General features: G+C 38.1%; 2 protein-coding genes and 1 pseudogene across 3 annotated transcripts; 2 read left to right on the top strand and 1 right to left on the bottom strand.

Moving 5' to 3' along the window:
- Positions 1-1,027: 1,027 nt before the first annotated feature.
- LOC110769059 (senescence-specific cysteine protease SAG39-like) lies at positions 1,028-2,296 on the top strand. Its single transcript, XM_021972958.2, has 2 exons — positions 1,028-1,499; positions 1,588-2,296. Exons 1-2 carry the CDS (start codon positions 1,055-1,057, stop codon positions 2,178-2,180), a joined length of 1,038 nt encoding a protein of 345 aa, XP_021828650.2. The 5' UTR covers positions 1,028-1,054; the 3' UTR covers positions 2,181-2,296.
- Positions 2,297-7,793: 5,497 nt separating this feature from the next.
- Positions 7,794-12,651, top strand: BNS (bonsai). 2 transcript variants are annotated; one of them, XM_021972956.2, is made up of 4 exons: positions 7,794-7,953; positions 10,890-11,030; positions 11,145-11,198; positions 12,429-12,651. In XM_021972956.2, exons 2-4 carry the CDS (start codon positions 10,955-10,957, stop codon positions 12,488-12,490), a joined length of 192 nt encoding a protein of 63 aa, XP_021828648.1. In that variant the 5' UTR covers positions 7,794-7,953; positions 10,890-10,954; the 3' UTR covers positions 12,491-12,651. The 2 variants fall into 2 exon arrangements, with proteins under 2 accessions (XP_021828648.1, XP_088107017.1); XM_088250891.1 differs by lacking the exon at positions 7,794-7,953 and adding an exon at positions 8,157-8,178.
- A 553-nt stretch (positions 12,652-13,204) lies between these two features.
- On the bottom strand, positions 13,205-13,912 carry LOC148295651 (uncharacterized; annotated as a pseudogene).
- Between the last annotated feature and the right edge of the window lie 12,776 nt (positions 13,913-26,688).

Raw genomic sequence — 26,688 nt, 5'->3', positions numbered from 1 at the left:
CACAGACTTGAAGTTGAAGTTGAAGGAAACCAAATCCGAAATCCTGAGTGCACGAGACAAGGATTTGCTGGGTAAGCGTCACCGGATTAGAAGTGTCTATTTTCAATATTAGTAGTTAGATCATTAAGTCATTCATCTGGACTGACTTCATATGATTGAGAATTGAGATAAAGCTGTATTTTCGTGAACACTCGATGGAAATAAAAATGGAAATGGAAATGGTTTCTACAGTGACATTTAATCAAACAGCTTATCTGCAATACTAGATAAACATTTTACATTTAATCAAACAGCTTTCTGCAAGATAAACATGTGATTATTGTGTCTAATACTTTCATATATAGACTATAGAGCAATTGAAAACCACTTTGAACATAAGAAAATGTAAGGAAACGACTTTATTGAAGCAAATAGAAATTATAAGATCTTTTCAACGAAAACATCTTGTATGATATTAGAAGAGTTCTCATACTATAAAGATACTCTAATTAAAGACAAAAAGAAAACGAGCTAGTCTATGGACCGCTAAATTGGCCTCCCCCGATCCCGACCTACAAAAGCAAGAAAACAGCCTTGTAACTGTGACAGAAGTATTCTACAATCATGCACCACCCAAATAATATCGGACTTTAAAAAAACATTAAATCATAAATTCAGCATTTAATTATCAAAATTAGGAAAAAATAACAAGCATGTTCTGGTACGTGTATTGGTCCCCAAATGGTCCTCCTTAGTTTAGGATCCAACTGCTAAATAGTAGGGCCCATTGTGAACACTATGCACAAAAGGACGATGGAAAATAGTAGGGCCCTTTGTGACCAATAACTCATCGTCACACATCAATGAATTATACTAATGGTCATATTTATATTATAAGCTATGGGTCCATATCAGAACATTTTTGGGGTCACGAAGATTAATGGCAGAGCATTTTTTGGGGCACGGAGATGGCAAAGAAACGCTCTACATAAACTGCGGAGGAGTCTCCCATTTCCATATACCTACTCTTTAATTCCTTTTCTTTATCAAATTCTACTTGCTTCCACTTGCCACCATGGAGTCCATTAACCTGCAGCTGTGCAAATTATGTACTTGTTTGGCGTTAATCATGATGTTGGGTGCATGGTCTTCTGAAGCCACTTCTCGCAGTCTTCAAGATGCATCATCCATGCATGGGAGACACGAAGAATGGATGGCTCGTTACGGGCGTGTATATACCGACAATGAAGAGAAGGAAAAGCATTTCAAGATATTTAAGGAAAATGTTGCATATATAGAATCTTCCAACGCCGATGCAAGCAAACCTTACAAATTAAGAGTCAATCAATTTACAGACCTTACAAATGAAGAATTCATAGCCTCAAGAAATAGATTTAAGGGGCATGAATGTTCCACAAAAACGACGTCTTTCAAGTATGAAAATGTAGCATCAGTGCCAGCTACGATGGATTGGAGAAAGAAAGGAGCTGTAACACCCATCAAGGACCAAGGCCAATGTGGTAAATTAGAGAAACACTACATGTTCTCCTTTTGGATTTTTTTTTTCTTCTGTAATTCTAACTGCTTTTATGTGCAATCAAAATACAGGATGTTGTTGGGCATTTTCAGCAGTGGCAGCTACAGAAGGAATTACTCAACTTACAACTGGTAAACTGGTCTCTTTGTCTGAGCAGGAGCTTGTTGATTGCGACACCAAAGGTGTAGACCAAGGTTGTGAGGGTGGTTTAATGGATGATGCCTTTCAGTTCATCCAACAAAATCATGGGCTTAGCACGGAAGCTAACTACCCCTACAACGGTGTTGATGGTACATGCAACACCAAGAAGGAAGCTAACATTGCAGCCAAGATAACTGGCCACGAAGATGTTCCTGCAAACGATGAAAATGCCCTTCTTAACGCTGTCGCTCATCAACCTGTTTCTGTTGCCATTGACGCTAGTGGTTCTGACTTCCAATTCTATTCAAGTGGTGTCTTTACAGGAACTTGTGGAACGAGCCTAGACCATGGTGTTACGGCTATTGGTTATGGAGTCAGTGATGATGGGACTAAGTATTGGTTGGTGAAAAACTCATGGGGCACGGAATGGGGTGAAGAAGGATACATAAGAATGCAAAGAGATGTTGATGCTAAGGAAGGCCTATGTGGCATTGCTATGGAAGCCTCTTACCCTACTGCATAGGTTGTAGGTATTGCAATATGTATGAAACTAATACTTAATGAAGACTGTATCTGTAAGTAAACTGGAAAGCTTAATATAAAGCTGCAAAAACTTCTCTAGTTTCATTTAGTTGTTGTGTATTAATGTTGCATACCCAATTCAACCAACACTTAATTATTTGGAATCAAATACATAGCGAAGCACACCTTAACTATCAAAAGGAAAATATATAACTTTAAACTAGCTACAACTCCAAATAAGAATAATTTCAAGACACACACATATTATATAGGCTAATTAAATTGTAGCAATGGTCCCTCGACTAAGACCAAATTTTACTTTTCGTCCCTGATATTGTTAAATTGTTACGGTGGTGTTTCAATTAAACCTCATGTTGCATCATTGGTCTTTCCATCAACTTAATTAAATTTTCTATCAAAATTAAGGGCAATTTGGGAAATTCATAATTTCTCTCTCTCTCTCTCTCTCTCTCTCTCTCTCTCTCTCTCTCTCTCTCTCTCTCTCTCTCTCTCTCTCTCTCTCTCTCTCTCTCTCTCTCTCTCTCTCTCTCTCTCTCTCTCTCTCTCTCTCTCTCTCTCTCCCACTTCCCCCGACGATTTCTTCTTCCCCCAACACCAACACCCACGAACCCAGGACCCTCTACCGTAGCCTGCAACCCCAACACCCTTGAACCCAGAACCCCAACCCCCATCCTCCATCCTCCACCCTAGATCTGATAAAAACAGAGAAGCATATGCATCTTTTCTTTTGCTTATATATATATATATATATCTCTCTCTCTCTCTAAAAAGACATTGGGGTGTTGTGAGAGAGAAACCAAAAGCCGAAGGTTCCTGGTTCGTGTATTGGCTATGTGTAGCTATGCGTTTGTGTATTGGCAAAATTGTAGCTATGGGTTGGGCTTCTGGTTCGTTGAGGGGGTTAATCATTTCTCTCTCTCTCTCTCTCTCTCTTTCTCTCTCTCTCTTTTGCTTCTAGGTTTGGGTTCTGGTTAACGAAGGGGAAGATAAGTTGACTAAGATAATGGAAAGAGTAATGCTATTTGGACACACAACATTGACACACTTAGTTGACACCGGCTGATGTGTCAATGTATCATTCGCTGAACAGAAAACGAGAAGAAATGAAGAGCAAATGATACATTGACACATCACATCAGCGGGTGTCACTAAGTGTGTTAATGTTGTGTGTCCAAATAGCATTACTCTAACAGAAATGACGATTTCTAAAAGTGGAGGAATAATTAAAGTACCACCGTAATAATTTAACAATATAAGGGATGAAAATTAAAGTTTTGTCTTAGTTGAGGGACCATTACTACAATTTAGCATATTATATACTATTCTGTAACTTAGTATGTCACAAACCATGTAATTATGTAACTTCGTACATCCATACTTGAGGCAATCTTTATTAGCTTAGGAAACATGTGTGAGCCTCACTGCATCAATGTTTGAAAGTCACTCACGTACTCATTGACACCTAATTTATTAAACTGGCATATATATATATATTTTTTTTATTTGTATAAAATTGTATAAACGGTAAAGAGGGCCCCAAAAATTTAGATGTCCATGGGCACGTGAGGCATAGATGGGCGCATTTTAGTTCCTTTTTAACTTTTTGTGATATAATTTTTTTAGTTGCTCAAATTACAAAAATGTTCATGTCACGTCAATATGTTAATAGTTTTATTGACATAAAGGGCATTATAACATTATATTTTTTAGGAAAAAAAAATACCATGCTGTATTTTTGAGTGGGAAAATGATGACACAGTAAGAGCACTTCCAGCAGTTTGTCCTTTGCCATGGCAAGGGGCGGACTAGGGCAGCTACTATTCACGTGAATAGTGGCTGCCCTTGCAAAAGGTTGTGGTGTTTCCATCAATTGCCATGGCAACAACTATTCACATGAGATATGAGGAGAGAAATTTGTATAGATTTTTGGTGTGGGAAGTGAAAAACTATGACTAAGTATTTATTTAAAAAAAATATGAAATTTTTTGTATTTTTTAAAGATTTTTTTCGATTAAATTTTGTTGTTGTTGTTGTTGTTGACATCAGAAAACCCGGGCTTGAACTAGGGCTCATCTTGCCTGAGGGATGCCCTGGTTTCATGGGCCCCAGCAGCTGCCCCCCCCAGCCCTTATTGCTGGAACTGCCCTAAGAGCTAATTAGAATGACAAGTGGCTAGTTGAGAATTTTTCTTCTCCAAATAGACTCTCTAAGAGTTTTTGTATAATATATGTAGTTGTAATGGTGGTTTCTCTAATTTTCTATTTAGGTCATTTAAACTCCCTTATCCAAACACACACATTGAGTAAAAGCACAATTGGCAAAGTTTTGTTGAGACTGCAAGAGGATGGTTAGATTCGAGTGAAAGAACAAGGGGCAAAACAACAACTAAACCAAAATTATAATACTCAACTCCAAAAGTTCTTTTTTCTTTCATTACTCACTCTTTTAGAAAACAACAAACATAAAAAAAACAAAACGTTATTCTTGGTCTTTGTAGTTTACCGGTTTTATTTTATCACTTTGATCCCCGTAGTTTTAATTTTGTGAATTTTATCCTTATAATTTTTCATTCGAAACACAATTCAAGGAAAAATTTGAATTTTTGTAAACTTTCTTCAAATTTTGTTAAGTTTTAACTGTTGCGTCGATTCAGCTGCATCCTCAACTTGTGATACTCGCAAGTGCATGAGCCGTTTGGTAGTATAGCATATGTAAGTGCGAGGTCGATCCCACGAGGATTGGTGATTGAATGATCCAATTCATTTCCCCTACACAAAACAGAAATGAAAAAGAAAATAAATAAAACAAGAAAAAAGGAAATAACTCAAGCAAATAAGTTCCCAAGTTCAATTAGATTAACGGATTGATTCTAGCTAAAGTATGATTAAGCCATGGTGTTTGGTCCTAACCTTGTATTCCTAATTCCCTAATTTGATCATCTGTTGTCTAACCTAAACTAAGCTTTAGGAATCCAGTAAGCATAGAAGAACATTTTAAACAACCAAGTATGTATCTAATCCCTGTTGTCGAATGTCCATACATACTCTTCCTATTCATAGTTCAATTCGAATTAAAGCATGGTGTCTACTCTTAATTCAAACCAAGATAGCTAACATGCAAGCCTAAATGGTGATCAATCATTCAAACTAGCATATTAACTTATAAGCATAATGAATAAGAACAAAAACCATAATTGAAACTTGGAAACTAATCAAACTTGAAACTAAAGAAAAGAATTTACATAATAATGAAAAGTAAAGTGGAACTAAGAAAAACTTAAGAAGAATTTCAGCACAAATATTTCATTATAACAATTGAAAACTAGAAAGAGAAACTAAGAGAATTTGAGGGAGAGAAGGGTGGGGAGCTCTAGAGAAGTGTTTAAGAGCTCCCCCCCTTGGGGTTGTGTTTTGAAGCTTGAAGACTTCTCTATTTATAGGGCTAAGAGGGAGGAACATCATGATGAATTCCAACACCACCATTCCTCTTTTAATACAATTTATAACTCCCACTTCATCTTGTCTATGTTAGTGTGATTGGAATCAATTCCCTCCCATACTTCTTTTGTTGCACCTCAAGCTTTCTTCACATGGGTTTGCTGGTTTCTTCTTTTAGCATGGAGGTCTAGCTCTTTATTTGCTGCCAACCCATGTGCTGCTAGTCTTTGTTGCTGGCTAATAAAGTTCTTTTGCTGTTGCACATGTGTTGCTGGAAAAACGAATTCATCTGAACCAGGCTTGGTGTAGGAAGGCCTGAGGTTTCAATATATATCCAATGGGGCTTAAATTTGGATATGTCATAATAGACACCGATTGGAACAACGTTTATGAAGAATGCATTCCCATCTGAGCAGTACAAGTGTACATTTTGGGCCATGCAAGTTGACTACCGAAAATAGATTGGAATTGACTTCATTGCAGTTAGCTTGTGGGCTTGTTTTGGGCTTGATCTTCCCTCCTACAAAATCTGGACAAATCTGGATCTTGAAGCTCTTTGAATTATCTTTCCAAGCATATGCAGCCCAGCTCAAGGAAAAATCGGAAAGCCCTTCAAATGTGATATTTGGCCCAGTAACGCAGATGCTGCTGAATTTGACCTTAAGTTGCCAAAACTTGTATAACTTTCTCTAGAAGACTCGGAATCATGAACCGTAAAATTCTCCAGAAACTAGACTTCCGCATCTTTCCAATGATATATGGCTCGTTATCTGGTTCTTCTTGAGCAAGTACAGTCCAATTCATGAAGTTGACTGATCTGCAGACACCAATGAGCCAACTTGTCTCCAAAATGCATTTAATGAGTCTCAAGCTTATTACACTGAAACAAACACGAAACTTATTAAAAGCACAAGTTTAACTCAAAAACATAACCAAATCATAAGTTAGAAGGATACAAAATGACATGTAATTATGCACCGATCATTAACCAAGCGCCCCTAGCATGTAGGGGTATTTTGGTCCAATCAAACCATCTAATGGTAAAACACAAGTTGGAGCTCTTCCTATTCACTTTCAACGTGATTTTTGGACTTAGAGTTTCTTAAAAAGTTGTATCTTTGGATTGAAATTTGGGGAATTGGGAGGAATTTCATAGTAATTTGGCCAAAATGGACGAACATACCCCTCCCACCTGAGTGGCATGTACTTAACTAGGGCTGGCATTTTCTACCGTAAAACCGACCGAATTGGACCAAACCGGGCATTTGTTACTTAAATTTCATTTTTGATTTGCAAATCGAACCGAACCACCGCAAATCGGACCGGTCGCGGTTGAGAAAACCCCAAATAGACAGTTCACCGAACCGAATCGACATGTGTGTGAAATTGTGCAAAACTATGCATTCTAGGGGATTTGATCCCCTGACCTAGGGTTTCAAATCATTCCATCTTTCCATTGGACTGCTTGGCTTTCTTATTAAATCTTTGTACAACAAGAGTATTTAATAGCTTCTAAAGAGAATTTAAAAATATAATAAAAAAATTAGGGTTTTTAACCCTAGCATCTCTTCAGTTCCAGACCCTATTCTTATCTTCTTCTTTTTATTTTTCTCTCCAGCCGCCATCTTCTTCTCCCCCTCACGAGCTCATCTCTTCTTCTTCTCCCTCTCTCTCCTCTTCGCTGCCACCATTCTTCTTCGAAGTTCATCTCACCATCTCTTCTTCTTCTCCTCCTCCATCTCTCTTCTTGTCCCCATCGCAACCCTTCTTCTTCTTCTTCTTCTTCTTCTCCTCCTCCCTCTCTCTACTCTTTGCCACCGGCCTTCATCTTCATCTCCTCATCTTTCTTCTTCTTCTTCTCCTCCTCTTTTTCTCTATCTATTGATTTATCTAGTTTCTTACCGTCACCGAACCATTCCGACCGATGGTTTCTGTTCAACCGAAATCCGGTAAATCGACAAAATCAGAGTCGGTAGCGGTTTCAATTTTGGGTATACCGACTACCATCGGTCAGTTATCGGTTGGAGTCCATCGAGTCGGTTACCGAACCGATTCCACCCATATACGTAATAGAATTGGGAGGGATTTGATAGAAAATGAAATGCTTGAATTCCTCCGAATGGAAAATTACAGGTTAAATTTTACAAAATTGAAATTATAGGGACAAAAGTGATAAACAGACAAACTACAGGACCAAAAATGAAAAACAAAAAAAACCCAAACATTTTTATGTGATTCTTTGAGCAAAATATTTGGTTACTGAACGAGTGTTTTTCTGAGGCATCTCTGCTCTTTGTCGTCTCGCTGCAAGTTTGGGTATGCTCTCACTCTCTCCCTCACTCTCTATCTACGCTCCCTCTTTATCTCACTTCTCTCTGTGGTTTCATGTTTCGGGTGCAATTTTGGGTTTGTGTTCAACTGCAATTTTTTCGATTACTGGTAAAGGGTTTAATTAGATTTTGGGTTTTCTGTTGTTTGCTTGGTTCAGGTTTTTGTTTTGTTTATGGTTTGGGCGGTTTTCTGGATGCTTAACTTTGGTTTGTAAGTTAAATTTCTGGGTTGATGCATTCGGGTTCTGGCTGCCGCATTTTTCTTAGAGTCTAAATATATTTTTTGGATTGTTGTACTTTTAATTAGTGTTATGTTAATCGTGAATCTGTGATGCAAACATATTGATGGTGGATGTTCTATATGGGTTGCTGATTCTATGTTGGAGAAATCAAATTTTTGGTTTTCTGTTTTGCTCACATTGATTTTAATCAGAGTGCATGCTACAGAAACGAAATATTGGGTTTTGTTTTACCACTTTAATGTTAAGCAGATCAAACAAAGCCCAAAAGGTTCAGATAACAAAATTGACGGAGTTTGGATGGATATGACAGTAGGGGCAACATGGAACACCAAACTTTGGTCAATAGGTAAAGTGGGCTGCTTTGGCTTCCAAGAGACAAAGTAAAATTTGACCATAGTTTCACGATAAATAAGTCTTTTGATAATAACCCTCAATGTCGATGCGAAATTCTGTAGTGAGGGTGCCATATATGACCTCTCTCCTTCATATTTTGTATCACTGTATGGTGCTGGGCCTGTGATGTGAAATTGTTGTGGGATAGCTGAAACTACTGTATAGTTCTCACGGTTCCAATCTTGATAATCAAATTCAAGAGTGGCGCTTTTGTTTTTGGTCCCTGTACGAAGATAGCTGGAAAATCATATAAATGAGCTACTTTTATTAGTTTCCTGGCTCTGTATCCTCTGATTCTCTCTCTCTCTCTCTCCCCCTCTCTCCCCCTCTCTGGGGTGAATTTCTGCATTATGAGAGACGAGAGGTAAATTAATTGAAGGACTCTATCTGAGTTCAATTAATTGTAAATGGATTGGTAAATTAATTGAACATTTTACTCTAGGTGGGTTCAATTAATTGTAGATAGATTGCTTTGCATTTCAAGTTAAGGATCGTTAATGCTATTGCTTCATGAAATGGGTTTTGGTTTTATATTTTATTTGATTATTTATTAGGTCTCTCAAATACTAGGCCTTGGTTTTGCTTCGAAAGTAATTATGGGATGCTAAGACTTCCAGTCATATAATGATAGGGTTTTCCATAGAGACAAATTAATTGTCCTATACTCTATCAATGCATATGGAAGTCTTCTGTGTTGGTTGTGTTTTGGGCTGTTGTCTAGTCAATAATTTTTAACTTCTATTTCATCAAGGCAATCATGTGATATACCCGTCAAACCTTATGACATGATGCCTAATGTTATTCCTTGTTTGAGGTGATATACAGATGGTAATTGGAGAAAGTTACTGTTCTAATCAGTTGGTTTGTTTGTCTGATTTCTTCAGTTCACCAACAGAAACTATGACATGGTTTCCATGTAGCACACTGTTAATGATTTTGGCGGAGACTTGGTGTAACTCTGCTAAAATTGATTTTTTATAAACAACTTAGTGTCATTTTGAGAGACGGAAAGCATCCGGGAATCGACTAGACTTGAAATCTTTAAAGCTTCCATAGACATCTGGCATAAGCTAGAATGTGGGTATATTGCTTTATTGCCTGTTAGGTCTTTCCTGGTAAAGTTTTTGTCTTTCCGTAGGTATCATACAGAGCCTGAATGTCTCATTTCTTCCATAACAGGCGATTTAGTGTTTCAAAGATATTTCTTGCAGCTATGGTAATAATTTCTTCATTAAATATTTATATCCAAAGGCCATATCTCCTGTATGCATTCACACAAATGCTTGAGTATACAAATTTTGTCTTTCCCTTTGGCTCTTGTTGAGAGTGACAAATGCCTGCGTTTTGGGAGGGGAAAGAAGGGGAGGGGGGATATATGAAATTCTTAATTTAGCATTTATCACCTCCATGCAATATGAAAGCACAACAGAATTAGTGTGCTTTTTGAAGTAGAATCTTTTTTAGCATTACAGATTTTGAACGTAAAGGGCAAGCATTACAGGCACAAAACTTATAGAAAAGACACCACTCAAAAGCATTACATCCATATTTAAGTAGCATGAAACAAATAAACTACAGAGAAAAATAACTCTGTAAGTTTCATGCTACTTAAATATGGGTGTAACGCTTTTGAGTGGTGTCTTTTCTATAAGTTTTGTGCCTGTCCTACATGCGTAAGCATTAAGCAATGACAACGGGGCATTTAGGCTAATTTTGCTTGACAATACACGTATAATTATAAAACAGGAAATATCTAATGATAGAGATTTGCTTCTTTGGAATCTGGATTCTGGGCCAATGGGAATTGGTTGTGTTTCTTAAATTTATAATACTGATGGCACTTTTGGTGATTGAAGGCTGTTCTAGCCAAGAAGAGTGGCTGTTCTCGAATGAATGCAGAATGTGTTGAATTTTAATTTTTAATTCATTTCCATGCTGGGAAATATTACAACTTCTATTTTAGGCTACTTTACCACCTGAGCTAGGGCACGTGGGTATAATGTTGCTTCTTTTTCTGTATCCTTCACTTATTGCGTCCTTATATTTCCAAAACAATGGCATTCCTACACTGTAATTCATCATGGCATGAAATTGCTGCTTTTAGTTAGATGTCATTAGCTTGAGTTTGTTTGAGATATTATCATCGGTCTTGGAGATTGCTCATGTATCATGAACATGTTATGGCAGAGTTATTTTTCTCTGTAGTTTAATATACTGGTTCTCTTTCTTTTGTCCTACCCAACGTATGTCTTTTATTAATGTGTTAGTTCATGTTTCTCATTTACAGATACACCGATACTAGTTCGAACTGCATAAAAATTCTGGATTGGATTTTCCTTGGGTATAAAACAAATGGCTGAGTTAAACCCGGGTATACTCATAGATATTGTGGATGAAGAATGGATGAGAAGCACTCTTCCTGATGATGGTATAGTTTTTCCTTCCCCCTTTGATATGCACTCTCATGCATTCATTGAAGTAGAAGTATTTATTTCATTATTTCTTTTTGTTCAATTGTTAAAATTGTCTTTTTTAATTGCAGAACTTCCCCTTCCACCAGTGCTTGTTGTACGGACTGATGATACCGAGGATTCAAGTACGTCTGTTTATACTTTAAGAAACTTTTGTGACCCCTGCGAGTCCCTTTTTGCCCTGAAAAAAAAGATTTGATCCCCTTTAAACTTTCAAACTGTTGCATTGCCCATTCAATTATCTGCCAAATCATGTTACGTACAGCACATGTGAGGCATTTTTTGAGCGTAAATTTGTCCCATTGAAGGTCCCCCTCTGTTTTGTCTTTGTGTTACTCTTGAATTCTTTCCCAGCTGTCCCTCTCTCTCACGGAAATTGGTTTTGGGTCTCTCTCTCTCTCGCAATTAATTGTGGGTCTTTATGTTAAACTCTTCAGTATACTCTTTCTTACCAGCAAGGGGGGTTCTTTGGTTCATTTGGGCCATAGAGTGAAGAAGCGGGTTTCACATTGGGTCACGGAATGTGTTCGAGGATGACCTAATGGTGTTTACCTTTTTGCAGTTTTAGCAATGGATTGTGTAGGTACTCCAGCTATGAATATGTGCTTTTTAATACTTCTTTGGGAAATAGGAATAGATTCAAAGCATGGAGCTTCAATCCCACATGTAGGAATACAAGCCTAGTTCTAACCCAGTAGATTTGAAGATAAAAACCATACGAAATTCAATTCCTCCATTTCTGCTTTCTGAACCACTTTAGAATTTGATTAATTTGGACATTGTGAAGAGAGAGAAAGAGATGGTGGGAAAGGAGAGACACTTGAATAGATCAATTTACTCTCAAAAATTGGCTCACATGCTTGAAACATGACTTTTCTCAACAGGAAATTGAATGGAATTCCAAAAAACTGATTGCAGAACTCCCATTGCAAAGTTCTGAAATTATTAACTTGTCAGAATATACTTATTCCTTTTTTTTGGGAGACCCAGGGGGATGGTGGGGGGGGGGGGGGGGGGGGGGGGGGGGGGGCAGAGGAAGAAGCGGCACTGGTGTTCCGGGGGCATTGCATCAGTTTTCCATATTAACTATTAGGGCAGTTATTTCTTTGCTTGTTTGTCTGAAATATTTGGATGAATATCCTACCATACTTTGATATCATTACTTTTGCTGCTGTGGTCCATGTAATTCTGTATGTCTGTCACCTGCTTTACCAGCGAAAAGTCAGGTAAACTCTAGGGATCGGGACGGATTTTTGGAGCTCGGCCATTATATGTGGACTATTATTGCATTTGCTTTGGGGAAATTTTTTTTCCTTCCTACTGATTTCTCTTTTCCAATTTTTCTCATTGATCAGATCAGGAGACTCAACGAGTTGCTGCAGATGGTTGGCATGACCTTGCTTTAGGTTCTCAGTGATTTTTATTTTTTATTTTTTATGGCATAAGAATTTGTGTAAGTTGGCCGCCATCTTTTGAAACGTAATTGAACCGTTGTCCTTTGGATTTGTTGAATATGAGGTTTTGGAGTCTATCTTATTGACGTGAAGCTGATCATATGCAGCGCTATAATTTTCTGTATATTTTGTAAGCAGATAGCGTATTTTATTTTTCCTTCGAAACCCTTTTAGGCTTGGACCATATTTTTAACTTTGCCATTTCTGTGGATGGATTGATTGTCATCTTTGTCTCTCCGTCTATGTCTCAGATTCGAGCCCCCTCCCCCTCCCCTTGCCTAGCCCAGCAACCGCTCACCTCTAGTGCTTGAAAGCTCTAAATTTGTGATGCAGGGCAGCAGCTATAAGCTGCTGTCCAGTGACCTAAATGTATCCAAGATACAGAGAATAGAAGGATAAAGCTGTAGAATTGAAGTGGAACGAAGAATTTTGAGTTCTAGGGCTAAATTCCCAAAGAAAACTCTTTAGTCTAAGTCTGAAATTATATTGATTGAAAACTCAATACAAAAGTCTCTTAAAAACCTATTTATACTGGAATACACCAGCCTATAATTCATAGTCTTAGTTTACTAAGAAAACCTAATTGATAAAGGAAACTAGAAACAAACAAGAAACTTAAATCAAATCCTAATGAAAAGAGAAAAACATTTAATTTAATAATTTAAAATATCTAAAACTTAGCCGTTTTTTACTAGGATTGATGCTGTTGTATCAACTCCACTGGGTTGGAAAGAACTCGACTCCGGCGAGAAAGCTTTAACTACTTCAGCATATATCTCTGGATCAATCCTCTTTAATTCTTCTTCAGGAACCCATGTGCTCTCAGTAGCATTCTTACCCAACCATTTCACTAAGAACCGCCTATACTGATTACCCCTCCTTGACTTTACCTCCTTGACATCCAACACATCTTCAACAACTTCAGGTTGAGCCTTTGGAAGTTGTTGGATTTGTGCCTCTATTGAAACTGGCTCTTCATCAAACCCTTCAAATGAATACAAGTTAGACACATTGAAAATTGAGCTAATTTGGAGATCAGATGGCAACTCTAACATGTAAGCGTTTGAACTAATTTTCTTCAACACCTTGCATGGCCCAAACTTTTTAGACTTCAATTTATGGTACATGCCTTTCGGAAATCGGTCTTGCCTCAAATGCACCAAAACCATATCACCTTCTTCAAAATCTTTGATTCTTCGGTGTTGATTTGCAACGGCTGCATACGACTCATTAGAAGCCTTTATAGCTGCCTTTACTTCTTAATGTACTCTTTTAACGTGATCTGCAAAACCCTCTCCTTCATCACTCACCCTCATCTCTTGTGGAAGTGGAACTAAGTCAAGAACATGTTGAGGTTTAAGTCCATAAGCAGCTTGAAATGGCGTCTTCTTTGTTGATCGATTCACAGAATTGTTGTATGCAAATTCAGCTTGTGGAATGATCAAATCCCATGTCTTAACATTGCTTCCAACAAGGCATTTTAGCATATTACCCAGACTTCTCTTTACTACTTCAGTTTGACCATCTGTCTGCGGATGACAAGTGCTAGAATACTTTAGATCAGTTCCAAACTTCCTCCAAAGAGTCCTCCAAAAATGCCCAGTAAACTTAACATCCTTATTCGAAACAATAGATGTTGGCACACCATGTAGTCTCACCACTTCTTTGAAGAATAAATCAACTATATGTGTGGCATATGCTGTTCTAGCACATGGAAGGAAGTGTGCCATCTTGGAGAAGCGATCTACCACAACAAAAAGACTATCATATCCTCTTGTTGTTTTCAGAAGTCCTAACACAAAGTCCATACTAATATGAACCCAAAGAGCTTCTGCAATTGGTAAGGGTGTGTATAAACCTGTATTTTGTGAACTTCCTTTGCCAAACTGACAAATTTGACACTTCGGACCAGTCTACTAAAATCCTTGTACAACCCATGCCAATGTTTTATCCCTTCCAAAATGATCAGTCACCATAGCCAATGTTTTATCCCTTCCAAAATGTCCTCCTAATCCATTACCATGAAGCTCTCTAATAATTTGTTAACGTAACGATCCCTCAGGAATACACAACAAATTGCCTTTAAATAAATATCCATCATTCATTCGAAATGGTAGCATCTTCCAACTTATAGGACCTTGGAGTTCAGAAACTATAGAGCTAAAATATGGATCCGTAGCATATTGTTCTTTTAACTCCTCAAAACCAATAACTTGAGTACTCATCGTAGTTAACAATAGATTCCTTCGGCTTAAAGCATCCGCAACTTTGTTAGATTCACCAGTCTTGTAGTTGAGAGAGAAGTTGAATTCTTGAAGGTATGAACTCCATTTGACATGTCGAGCATTCAACTTCTTTTGAGAGTTCAAATACCTTAAAGCTTGATGATCGGAATAAACCACGAATTCTTTATAAGCGAGGTAGTGCTCCCAATGTTGAATTGCACGAACCAAAGCATAAAATTCCAAGTCATAGGTAGAATCACTACTACAAAAAAGGCAAAAGACGACAGGAATTCACTGTCGTGTATCCAGTTTTCAAACAGTCGTGAAATCGACCGACATCTTTTCCAAAAGCAAACCACGACGGTAAATCCCCGTTGTTGTTAAAACAAACAACGTCATTAACAAATAACAACCGACGTCTGTGTATTGAAAAATGAGCCAAAAAAATTGTCAAGGATAAGAATAGACGACCAATTTTAACAAACAAACGTCGTTTACAACGCAACACATGACATATTTTAACAGAACATGGCCGCAACATTAATGATAAGAAAGCACACATATAGTATAGACACACTACTACAAAAAAGGCAAAAGACGACGGGAATTCACCGTCGTGTATCGGGTTTTCAAATCGTCGTGAAATCGACCGACGTCTTTTCCAAAGTAAAACCACGACGGTAAATCACCATCGTTGTTATAACACACAACGTCATTAACAAAAAAAAACCGACGTCTGTATACTGAAAAATGAGCCAAAAAATTGTCAAGGATAAGAATAGATGACCTATTTTATACAAAAAACTTCGTGTACATAAATACAATACGTCTTTAAATAAATAAAATACGACGTTATTAAAACATACTACGTCCCATCTATTTATATAACCGTCGTGAAATGATTTTTCCACTTCGTTTTTTCCATTAATATTGACGTGGAAATAGCGGTTAGTGTAATTACTTACGACACATGTATTTCTATAAATGATGTTATATTGAATAAACAACGTCGTCCACAACTAAAAGACAACTGTGTTTCAGAATTTATACATCATCTTTAAACACAAAACCGTCGTCTAATATATTTGAAACGGCATAAATTTCCAGTCGATCGCCGTATAAATTTATATTAACAACATGATCTGAAAATAAACGACGTGGAAAATACATTAGGCTCATGACTTACGACATATCTATAAACGACGTATTTTATATACAACGTCGTGATCATGTAAAAGACAGCCGTGTTTCTAAATTTATACGTCGTCTTTACCAAAATAATAGTCGTCTAATCTATCTGAGACGGCGAAGTTTTTCAGCTAATCGTCGTGGAAAATATATTTAACGACATAAGAATAAAAAAGAGACGCGGATACTCCCATATAACGTTGTTTTTGTAAAAGAACGACGTCCAAATATCATTTTACGTCGACAAATTTACCTCAGGATTTCAAATAACGTCGTGAATTGTTTATTTTTCACTTCGTTTATGACATAACAAGCGACGTGGTAAAATTTTAAGACGACGATTTTTGACTTGTTACGGACGAGTTCATGATCTAAGACGTCGTCTTTTGTAACGTTCAGGTTCGATATCTCGCCTTTTAGACGTCGGTATTATGGTACTGGAGTCGTGTTATTTGTAATTACATGTCGGCTCTTAATGCTTCTCCGACGTGATATCGTTAATAACTGTTTCACAATACCGCCGTCTTTCTTCAATTTTACTTCGCTTTTAGACGTCGGTAAATACAATGTCGTCGTTTTTTATTGACAATTTTATGAAAACAAACGTATGTTTTTTACAGTTTTATGAGGACCGTCGTTTTATAATATTGAACCAGTATTTTATGTACTGATTGTTTGTGGCCAAAACCTGCATAATGAAAGTGAAGAAAACACATTACAATTTATTACAAAATTAATGTCATACAGTAGTGCTGTTTAGGGCAGAAGTAATTTCATAAATTACAAGAGCATCATTCAATCCATATATCTTCACACCCATCTCGAATATTTTGACTCCCAAACTCACCCACCAGTTCATCAAATGTGTCAACATTTGGCATCCCTCTAGTAAATGGCTCACACTCAATTCTCACATCACCTAAGACATCATCACCAATAACATCATTATATTCTCTATTAGGCACCGACCAACCATGATGCATCGGGTCGTCAACAAAAAATACTTGTTTGACTTGAGAAGCCAAAACAAATTGGTCATTCCTATGTCCAATTTTACTCAAATCTACAAGGGTAAATCTAAGTTCGTCAACTACAAGGCCAGAAGTACTATCTATCCAATCACAACTAAAGATTGGGATTGTAAACTTTTGATAGTCAAGGTCCCAAATTTCTTGAATGACACCATAAAAACCCATATTTGAGAGAATTGGGTTTTTATCCTTGGCACTAGCAACTTGCATGGTATGTGCAAGTAAATAAACTCCACTATTTTGAACTGTCCGCACATCATCTTGTGCCTTGATGTTAAATTTAACACCTTTAATAAGATAGCTCCTATATAATGGCACTGCCATGTTTGGACCAGCTGCTAGCCACCTTAAATTTTCTGATACGCCATGATTGTCTCTCTCATTAAGTTCACTTTGAACCTGCAAATTAATCATATCTTAATTCAATCTAACATAGAAAGAAGAAAATTAAAAGTCCAATATGTTATTGAATAACACATACCTTGAAGCGTAGCCATTGAATGAAAGTGCTATTGTGCTTATCTTGCAACCACTTTGTTCTCTTTCTAAATTTTGGATAAGCGGTCTTGATGTGGATCATATGTTCCCTACATGACACAAAAAATTCAAGCATTACGGTCCCAAACATATAAGATAAACATAAGGAATAATTTAAAATGGAAACTTAAAGAATAAAACTCATACTCGATATAAGGTAGGACTTCCTCCGTATTCTCCAAGACATATAGATGTGCTTGGTTCAACAGGTCCCGATCAACTAAGCTCACTGTGCAACCTAATAATGGCTTTGAAACTCCTATCTTCTGACTTGATGGCACTCCAATTGTACTAATATCAGATAAATGTTCAGTGCAAAATTCTATAGCCTTTTCAGCTATATAACGCTCAGCAATGCAACCTTCGGGATGAGTACGGTTCTGAACATACCCCTTTAGAACTTTCATATATCTTTCAAACGGATACATCCATCTAAAATATACTGGCCCACATAGATGAACTTCTCTTACAAGATGTATTACTAGATGAACCATGATATCGAAGAATGAAGGTGGAAAGTATTTTTCAAGCAAACACAAAGTAACTACTACATCTTCTTCCAACTTATCTAGCTTGGAAACATCAACCGTCTTTGCACATATAGCATTGAAGAAGAAGCACAAACGAGTTATTGCATACCTTGCAGGCTTCTCCAAAACAGAACGAATTGCCACAGGGAGCAATTGTTGCATTAAGGTATGACAATCATGTGATTTAAGGCCAAGAAGTCTTGAATCTTGTAAAGATACAAAATTTTTTATATTTGAAGAATAACCTTCAGGGACCTTCATACTACAGAAAGAATTGCAAACCGCTCTCTTCTCTGCTCTGGACAAATTCCAAGGCCCTGGAGGCAAACGAGTACGTCTTTCTCCATACTCGGGTTGCAAATCAGTTTTGACCCCCATGTTCAATAAATCTAACCGAGCAGCAATCCCATCTTTATTTTTTCCAGGAATCTCCAGCAATGTACCAATGATACTATCACAAACATTCTTCTCAATGTGCATAACATCTAGGACATGCCTCACTGGAAGGTATTTCCAATACTCAAGATCAAAGAATTTTGACTTCTTCTTCCAACAAACTCTGTCACCATCATTTTCACCTCCACCTCCCCCTTTTTTCGAGCCCCATATGTAATTAATATCTTCAATCATATGCAGCACTTCTTCTCCCGTTAATGGCTCTAGAGGCGTGCCATATTCAGGTTTCCCATTAAAAGCTGCACTTTGCCTCCTATATGGATGATTGATTGGTAACCATTTTCTATGCCCAATGTAACAAATTTTGTGGTCATTTTTCAACCTGTGACTAGGTGTATCATCGCCGCATATTGGACAAGCTTTATATCCTTTAACAACAAAACTAGATAAGTTTCCATAGGCAGGAAAATCATTAATTGTCCACAGTAATGCAGCTCTGAGTGTAAAGTATTCTCCTATGTGTGCATCATACACTCCTCTAATCCCATCCCACAAAGATTTTAAATCATCAATCAAAAGCTCTAAGTAAACGTCTATATCAACCTATGACTAGGTGTATCATTGCCGCATATTGGACAAGCTTTATATCATTTAACAACTGTTGGCTGCACAAATCTCACGGCCTGGTGCTCCGGGTCGAGGGGGTTTTGGGCGGTGCTCCGGCGCGTGGCTCCGGCGCGTGGCTCAAAGAGCGATGGTCGTATGATATATGGGGTGGATGAGAGAGTAACAAAGATGGTGCTCCGGCGCCTTGAAAATCAAGGGTTGTATGATATATTGATGAATTGATTTTCCTTACAATCTATCACTACTCCTAGGAAAGCAAGTAAAGGTATTGAAAGTGCATTACAGGAAAATATAATTTGCTCCGTGGGAGGCTTTTGGTTTGGTGTTTGAACCCTTTGAATGTAGTTTGAGCTTGGTATTTATAGGAGGAGCTCTGGAGGAGTAATCGAGGCTGAAAATCTGCATGGTGGAGCCTGATCAGAGCAAGTGGGTAGTCCAATCGACATTTGGGATCGTGAAGCATGGTGGTGTGACCCCATAAATCCTGGTAAATCTCGGCTGCTGCCCTGATCGTGGGTTCTGCACCTTTGGCCGTGGGAATGCATTAAATGCCCTGGTCTGGTGGTTGATGACTTGACCTCTCAAGTTGTAAGAATATTTGAGAGAATGTTTGCGCCTAACTACTCTGATTCCCATCACCAAACCCTGACTTCAGTCACTTCCCATCTTCCCTCGTGCATTAAATGCTTTTTTACGGCCAGTGGGTTTGCTGCAATAAACAGAGGCGTTACTTCATTAAATGAAGTGTGGGACCCTGCTGCCATGTGGCGATGTGACCTTAATATCTTCGGCCGTGGCTCTTGCGTCCTTCGGCCTCGGCCGATAATACCGCGGTCGAGAGGCCGAGAGGATTCTGCCTTCGCAGCTTTTCTTTTGCCTTTTTAGGGAGGCAAATGCCCAACGAAACGCCACGTTTCAGTTCATGGGCAGGTGCTAGGGCCGAGAGGAAGTCCCTTCGGTCAGCTTTACAACCGAGATTTATTAGGCACAAACAACAACACAACCAGATAAGTTTCCATAGGCGGGAAAATCATTAATTGTCCACATTAATGCAGCCCTGAGTGCAAAGTATTCTCCATTATGTGCATCATACACTCCTCTAATCCCATCCCACAATGATTTTAAATCATCAATCAAAGGGTCCAAGTAGATGTCTATATCATTTCCGAGTTGTTTAGGACCGGAAATCAATAAGGTCAACATCATGAACTTTCGTTTCATGCACAACCATGGTGGGAGATTATATGTAACTAAGATAACTGGCCAGCAACTATATCTGCTATTTAGAGAACTGTGGGGATTGAATCCATCAGATGAAAGAGCCAATCTAAAGTTTCTCAGCTCATTACCAAACTTAGGCCATTTATCATCAACAAGTTTCCAAGATGGGGAATTCGCCGGATGAGACATTTGACCGTCAATTGATCTTCTAGCAGTATGCCAAGTCAAACTCTTAGCTGTCTCATGTGATTGAAACATCCTTTTAAACATTGGAATTGGAGGAAAATACCACACCACCTTCGCTGGCACACCCTCTTTCAAGTTTGAATCTTCGCCTTCCTTCCACCTTGAGATACCACAAGTAGGACAATTAGTTGAACTTCATACTCCTTCCTATACAAGATGCAATCATTGGGGCATGCGTGAATTTTCTCATAACTCAGCCCCAAAGCACACAAAGTCTTTTTTGCCTCATACATAGAGGCCGGTATTGTATTTCCTTATGGAAGCAAATCGCCTTGAAGTATCAATAATTCTGTAAAACAGACATCACTCATCCCATGTTTTGCCTTCAAATTATACAACTTCACTAATGCCGATAACTTGGTGTACTTTCTACAACCAGGGTACAATGGTTGATCTCCATCCCCAATCGCATTGGCAAACTCATAAGGATTGGATCCAAAATCACCAAAATCATTATCCTCCATCTCTATTTCTTCAGACACAAAACTGTACCTACTATGGTCATCATCATCTTCAACATTTCTACTAGCATTAGTAGTTGCTTCCCAAGGTTCTCCGTGAAATGTCCAATTCTTATAGCTTTGGTCAACTCCATTAAAGTATAAGTGATCCCTTATAATTTCAACCCCAAACAATTTCAAATTCACACATTTAACACATGGACAACGGATATGTGTTGTAGTTAGAAGATTTTCTACAGAAAATTTCAAAAATGTTTCCACCCCTAACTCATATGCCTTCGATCTTCTATTCGAGTGCATCCATGACTTATCCATCTCCGACACTATACCCTATTTATCTATAATAAAGTGAAAAGACAAGCAATGACCATCAATATAGCAGATTATATAGGGTTTTAATAGCAAGTAATATAGTATACAGACGATGGTTTTTAAACAACAACAGATGTATTGGACATATATAGACGACGGGTTTTCAAAAAACGTCGTCTAATGCTAGCAAAAAACAAAGGCAAACAAATTGAACCACAACGGTAGTTAAAGAAAACCGTCGTATAGAAAACTACAAATGACGGTTTGTTAAAAAAACATCGTCGTATGCCTAAAAAAGCATTCAGAATGGTCGAAATCCCAGTTTATTTTCAAGAACCCAAAATATATTAAGAACACAACATATACATTAATTTTTATGTTGGGTATTAAGAACACGTATACTAAGCATGAAACCAACATATACTAAGCATGAAAACATTAAATTCATTCCCGATTCATAATAACAGAGAGTGATTAAAAGATTCGACAACATTAAATCCATTCCCGATTCATGAAAACATTAAACATTAAATCCATGAACCCATACCTCCAACAGCATTAAAAGATCGCAAAACATATATCTAAAATCCTTTAACACAGAACCGAATATCATTCAATGAATTTACAAGCATGAGATTAGGGTTTGTACTTACAGGTAGGCAGATCTCACAGATTATGGCCAACTTGGATTCGACGGAGCCTGGAGAGCCCAACTTTGAATTAGAGTTGAAGTGAGAGAGCGAAATGTTTTAGGTCACAGATGATGGCCAACTTGGTTCAGGGTTACAAGTATAAGACTTAGAGCGAAATCTAAAAATTTTAGGTTGCGGGGAAATTTTTAGAAAGCGCGCTCTTTAAAACATCGACGGAAAACAAAAAACCGTCGTTAAAATTTCTAAATAAACATGATGCTTATTACATTAAAGACGTCGTGGTAAATCTCTTTACGACGCAAAATCAAAACACTGTCGTTAAAAATTCAAAAGAAATATGATGCTTATTACACGAAATGCGTCGTGGTAACTCCTTATGACGCAAAAAAATAAAAATAAAAAATTGACGTATTAGAAACTAAGTATATATGTGGGGTTTGGTTTTGCTGGGATTCGAACTCGTGCGCGAACGGGTGGAATGAACAGAAAATTAAATAGACAAATATACCCTAAACCCTAAATCTTAATAAATAAAACCTAATTTTTTTTTTTTTATAAAAATAATTTTAGAAAAAGGATTAGTGTTTTAGGGCCTAAAATATCTCAACAATAAAACCTAAACCCCAAAAATATTCCTTTAACCCCCTAAACCCTAAACCCTAAACCCTAAACCATCAAACTATAAGTGATGTTGTGACTCATCAAAACAATTTTTTTTTGGAGGTCATTTTAAATTTGTATAACTCAAACTGCATTTTTGAAAGCTTCAGGGGGAAGAAAATATCTCAATGACTTCATAGAAGTTGACGTTGCATTTTTTGGATTTATTTTAAATTTATTATGAATATTTTGAATTAAATAGAATAAAATATTCTTACAAACACCAACAAACCACGTCGGCGTTAAGAAAGTAAAGACATTGTAAATCGTAATAAATGACTTACTTGTAAAAAGACGTCGTTTAAAGGCAAAACCATGGCGATTTGTTCACCAAAACCGACGTACAAACTTTATTCCACGAGTCACACTCTTAACTTATTGCCGTCTAATTTCAATTAAACCACGTCATCTGTAGAACCAATAGCGTCGTTTGAATAACCTTTTACGTCTCTTTTTAAAAAATGATGACGTTGTTATTCCTGTACAACGTCATTTTAAAGAAACGATGGTTTAGAAAGCGCTCTTTGTAAATCATCGATGGAAAACGAACAAACCATCGTTAAAAATATAAATAAACATGACACTTATTACATTAATACCCTAAACCCTAAACCCTAAAAAAAAAAAACCCTAAATTATATATATATATATATATATATATATATATATATATTTCAAAATAATTTTAGAAAAGGGTTTATGGTTTTACGACCTAATATATATCAACCATAAAACCTAAACCCCAAAAATAAACCTTTAACCCACTAAACCCTAAACCATCAAACTATAAGTGATGTTGTGACGCATCAAAACAATTTTGTTTTTGGTGGTCCTTTTAAATTTGTATTACTCAAACTGCATTTTTTTAAGCTTAAGGGGGAAGAAAATATCTCAATGACTTCATAAGAGTTGACGGTGCATTTTTTGGATTTATTTTAAATTTATTATGAATATTTTGAATTAAATAGAATAAAATATTATTACAAACACCAACAAACCACGTCGGCGCGAAGAAAGGAACGACGTTATAAATACTAATAAACGACTTACTTGTAAAAAAAGTCGTCTTTAAAAGAAAAAAAAATGGCGGTTTTTACACACACACCGACGTACAAACTGTATATACGAACTAAAGTATTAATTTATCGACGTTTAATTCTCCTTACAACGGTATCTAGAAAGAGCGTCATCTGAAAATCCTTTTATGTCTCTTTTGTTTTAAACGATGACGTTGTTATTTCTTACAACGTCGGTTTAAATAAATGACGGTTTAGAAAGCGCCCTTCCTAAAACATCGACGATCGAACTCAGACGAGTCAAGTAGAATTCAGCTTTCTGTCATTACAAATTTGGTTCAGCATGAAGTTGGGTTTTTCACAATATGAAAACCTCAAAAAATTTGCAGGGAGGTTCAGCTCAAGCCAAATTAAGAAGAAAATATCTCAATGACTTCATAGGAGTTGACGGTGCATTTTTTGGGTTTATTTTAAATTTATTATGAATATTTTGAATTAAATAGAAATAAACACAAACAAATCACGTCGGTGCTAAGAAAATAACGATATTGTAAAACTTAATAAACGACTTACTTGTAAAAAAACCGTCGTTTAATGGCTATCACCGACGTACAAACTGTATATCACGACTCAAACTATTAACTCATTGCCGTTTAATTTAATTACCACGTCATCTAGGTCATTAAGAGCGTCGTCTAAATATCCTTTTACATCTGGTTTGTTTCAAATGATGACGTTGTTATTTTTTACAACACCGGTTGTAATAAATTGAACATGCAATAAATGTCACCTTTACTGACTTGAGACGTCGTCTGTAAATGTACAGTTGTCACATTCTGGATTGGCTCCGCCGTAGCACGATATTGTCCGCTTTGGGCCCCCTTTCTCTGGCCCTCACGGTTTTGTTTCTGGGAGCTCACTACCAACTTCCCAGTGGGTCACCCATCCTGGGATTGCTCTGGCCCCCAACTCGCTTAACTTCGGAGTTCCTACGACTCCGAAGCCAGTGAGCTCCCAAAAGGCCTCGTGCTAGATTGATGCGGGCATGTACATATAAGGCACATCAAGCCCCTCTCCGTAGGGCCCTTAAGGGGGGTGGATTGTAAGATCCCACATCGACCAACGGAGAGGATGGGTGACCCATTGAGAAGTTGCTCGTGAGTTCCCAGAAACAAAACCGTGAAGGCAGAGAGGGGGGGCCCAAAGCGGACAATATCGTGCTAGGATAGTCGGGTCGTGACAAATGGTATGAGAGCCGGACCCCGACCGGAAGTGTGCCAGCGACAAGGGGGGTGGATTGTAAGACCCGTGTCTTGGGGAAACAAGAATGGTGAGCAATCCCACATCGCTCGGGGAGGGAAAGGTGAAGTGCTTTAAATGTGTGGGCACTTCTCTTCCTAGCACGAGGCCTTTTGGGAGCTCACTGGCTTCGGAGTCTTGAGAACTCCGAAGTTAAATGAGTTGGGGGCTAGAGCAATCACAGGATGGGTGACCCACTGGGAAGTTGCTCGTGAGTTCCAAGAAACAAAACCGTGAGGGCAGAGAGGGGGGGCCCAAAGCGGACAATATCGGGCTAGGAGAGTCGAGTCGTGACAACAGTCGTGTTTTTTATTCCTTTCATTTTATTTATTAACCAATGTTTGTACTCCATAAGATGACGGTGTTTGATATAATTATGTCGTTGGAACGTTTATTACACGTCGGTCACGCAATTTCTTTTTTTTTTTTAAAATAACAAAAACCTCAACAAATTTACAGGGAAAAAAAGGATGTATATGTCTGCCGCACAAATCTCACGGCCTGGAGTTCCGGGCCGAGGGGATATGCGTTGACACGCGGTTTCTTGCTTTTGGGTGCGGTACGGTTGTGCGCGGGCGTGCCAGCACGGTCTACCGTGCGTCGAGATGTTGATGAGTGTAGGATGGATAAGTGGTGCGCCTGTTTGAACTCATCTTCTAATCAAACGATTGTAGCCGAGAGAGGAACTAGTCTCGGCTGTTAGGTTCACGGTCTGAACTACAAGGCCGTTGAGTGATGGTGTTGGTGGTGGGTTTTGGGCGGTGCTCCGGCGCGTCGCTCAGGGAGCGACGGTCGTATGATATATGGGGTGAGGGAACGAACAACAGAGATGGTGCTCCGGCGCCTTGAAAATCAAGGGTCGTATGATATATTGATGAATGAATTTTCCTTACAGTCTAACACTACTCCTAGGAAAGCAAGTAAAGATATTGAAAGTGCATTACAGGAAAAAATAAGTTGCTCCGTGGGAGGCTTTGGTTTGGTGTTTGAACCCGTTGAATGTAGCTCGAGCCTTGTATTTATAGGAAGAGTTCCTGGATGAGTAATCGAGGCTGAATTTACGCATAGTGGAGTCTGATTAGCGCAAGTGGGTGTCCAATCGACATTTGGGATCGTGAAGTATGGTGGTGTAACCCCATAAATCCTGGTAAATCTCGGCCGCCGCCCTAATCGTGGTTTCTGCGCAGCTGGCCGTGGAGACGCATTTATTGCTCTGATAGCTGGTGACCTAATCTCTCAAGCTGCAAGAATTCTTGTGAGAATGTCTACGTCTAATCACTCTGTCTTCTGTCGCCACAACCTGACTTCAGTCACTTCCCACCTTCCCTCATGCATTAAATGCTTATTTGTGGCCAGTGGGTTTGCTGCATTAAACAGACGCTACTTCATTAAATGAAGCATGGGTCCCTGCTATCACGTGATGATCTAACTTTAATATTTCTGGCCGCGATTTTGCTTGGACTCGGCCTCGGCCTGCACTCGAGGCCGAGATGATCATGCCTTGGCATTTTTCTTTTGTCTTCAGGAAGGCAAAGCACCTTGTTGAAACGCTGCGTTTCAGTTTTACGAGCAAGTGCCAGGGCCGAGAAAGGGGGCTCCTGTTGTTAATATTATGTTAACTCGCAATTGTACGGGGCAATTAGTAGTATAGCAAGACAAGTACGAGGTCGTACCCACGAAGACTGAGAAGTTAAAACTAGTTATGTACTTAGATTACCAAATTCAAGAAAGTAGGAGGTTATGTCTAAAACAGAATTTA

Source organism: Prunus avium, chromosome 3, assembly GCF_965620075.1.
Source record: "Prunus avium chromosome 3, drPruAviu1.hap1.1, whole genome shotgun sequence".
In the NCBI taxonomy this organism is placed as follows: Eukaryota; Viridiplantae; Streptophyta; class Magnoliopsida; order Rosales; family Rosaceae; genus Prunus; species Prunus avium.
The sequence above is the reverse complement of the archived record's forward strand: the minus strand, read 5'-3'. Positions and strand labels throughout refer to the sequence as shown.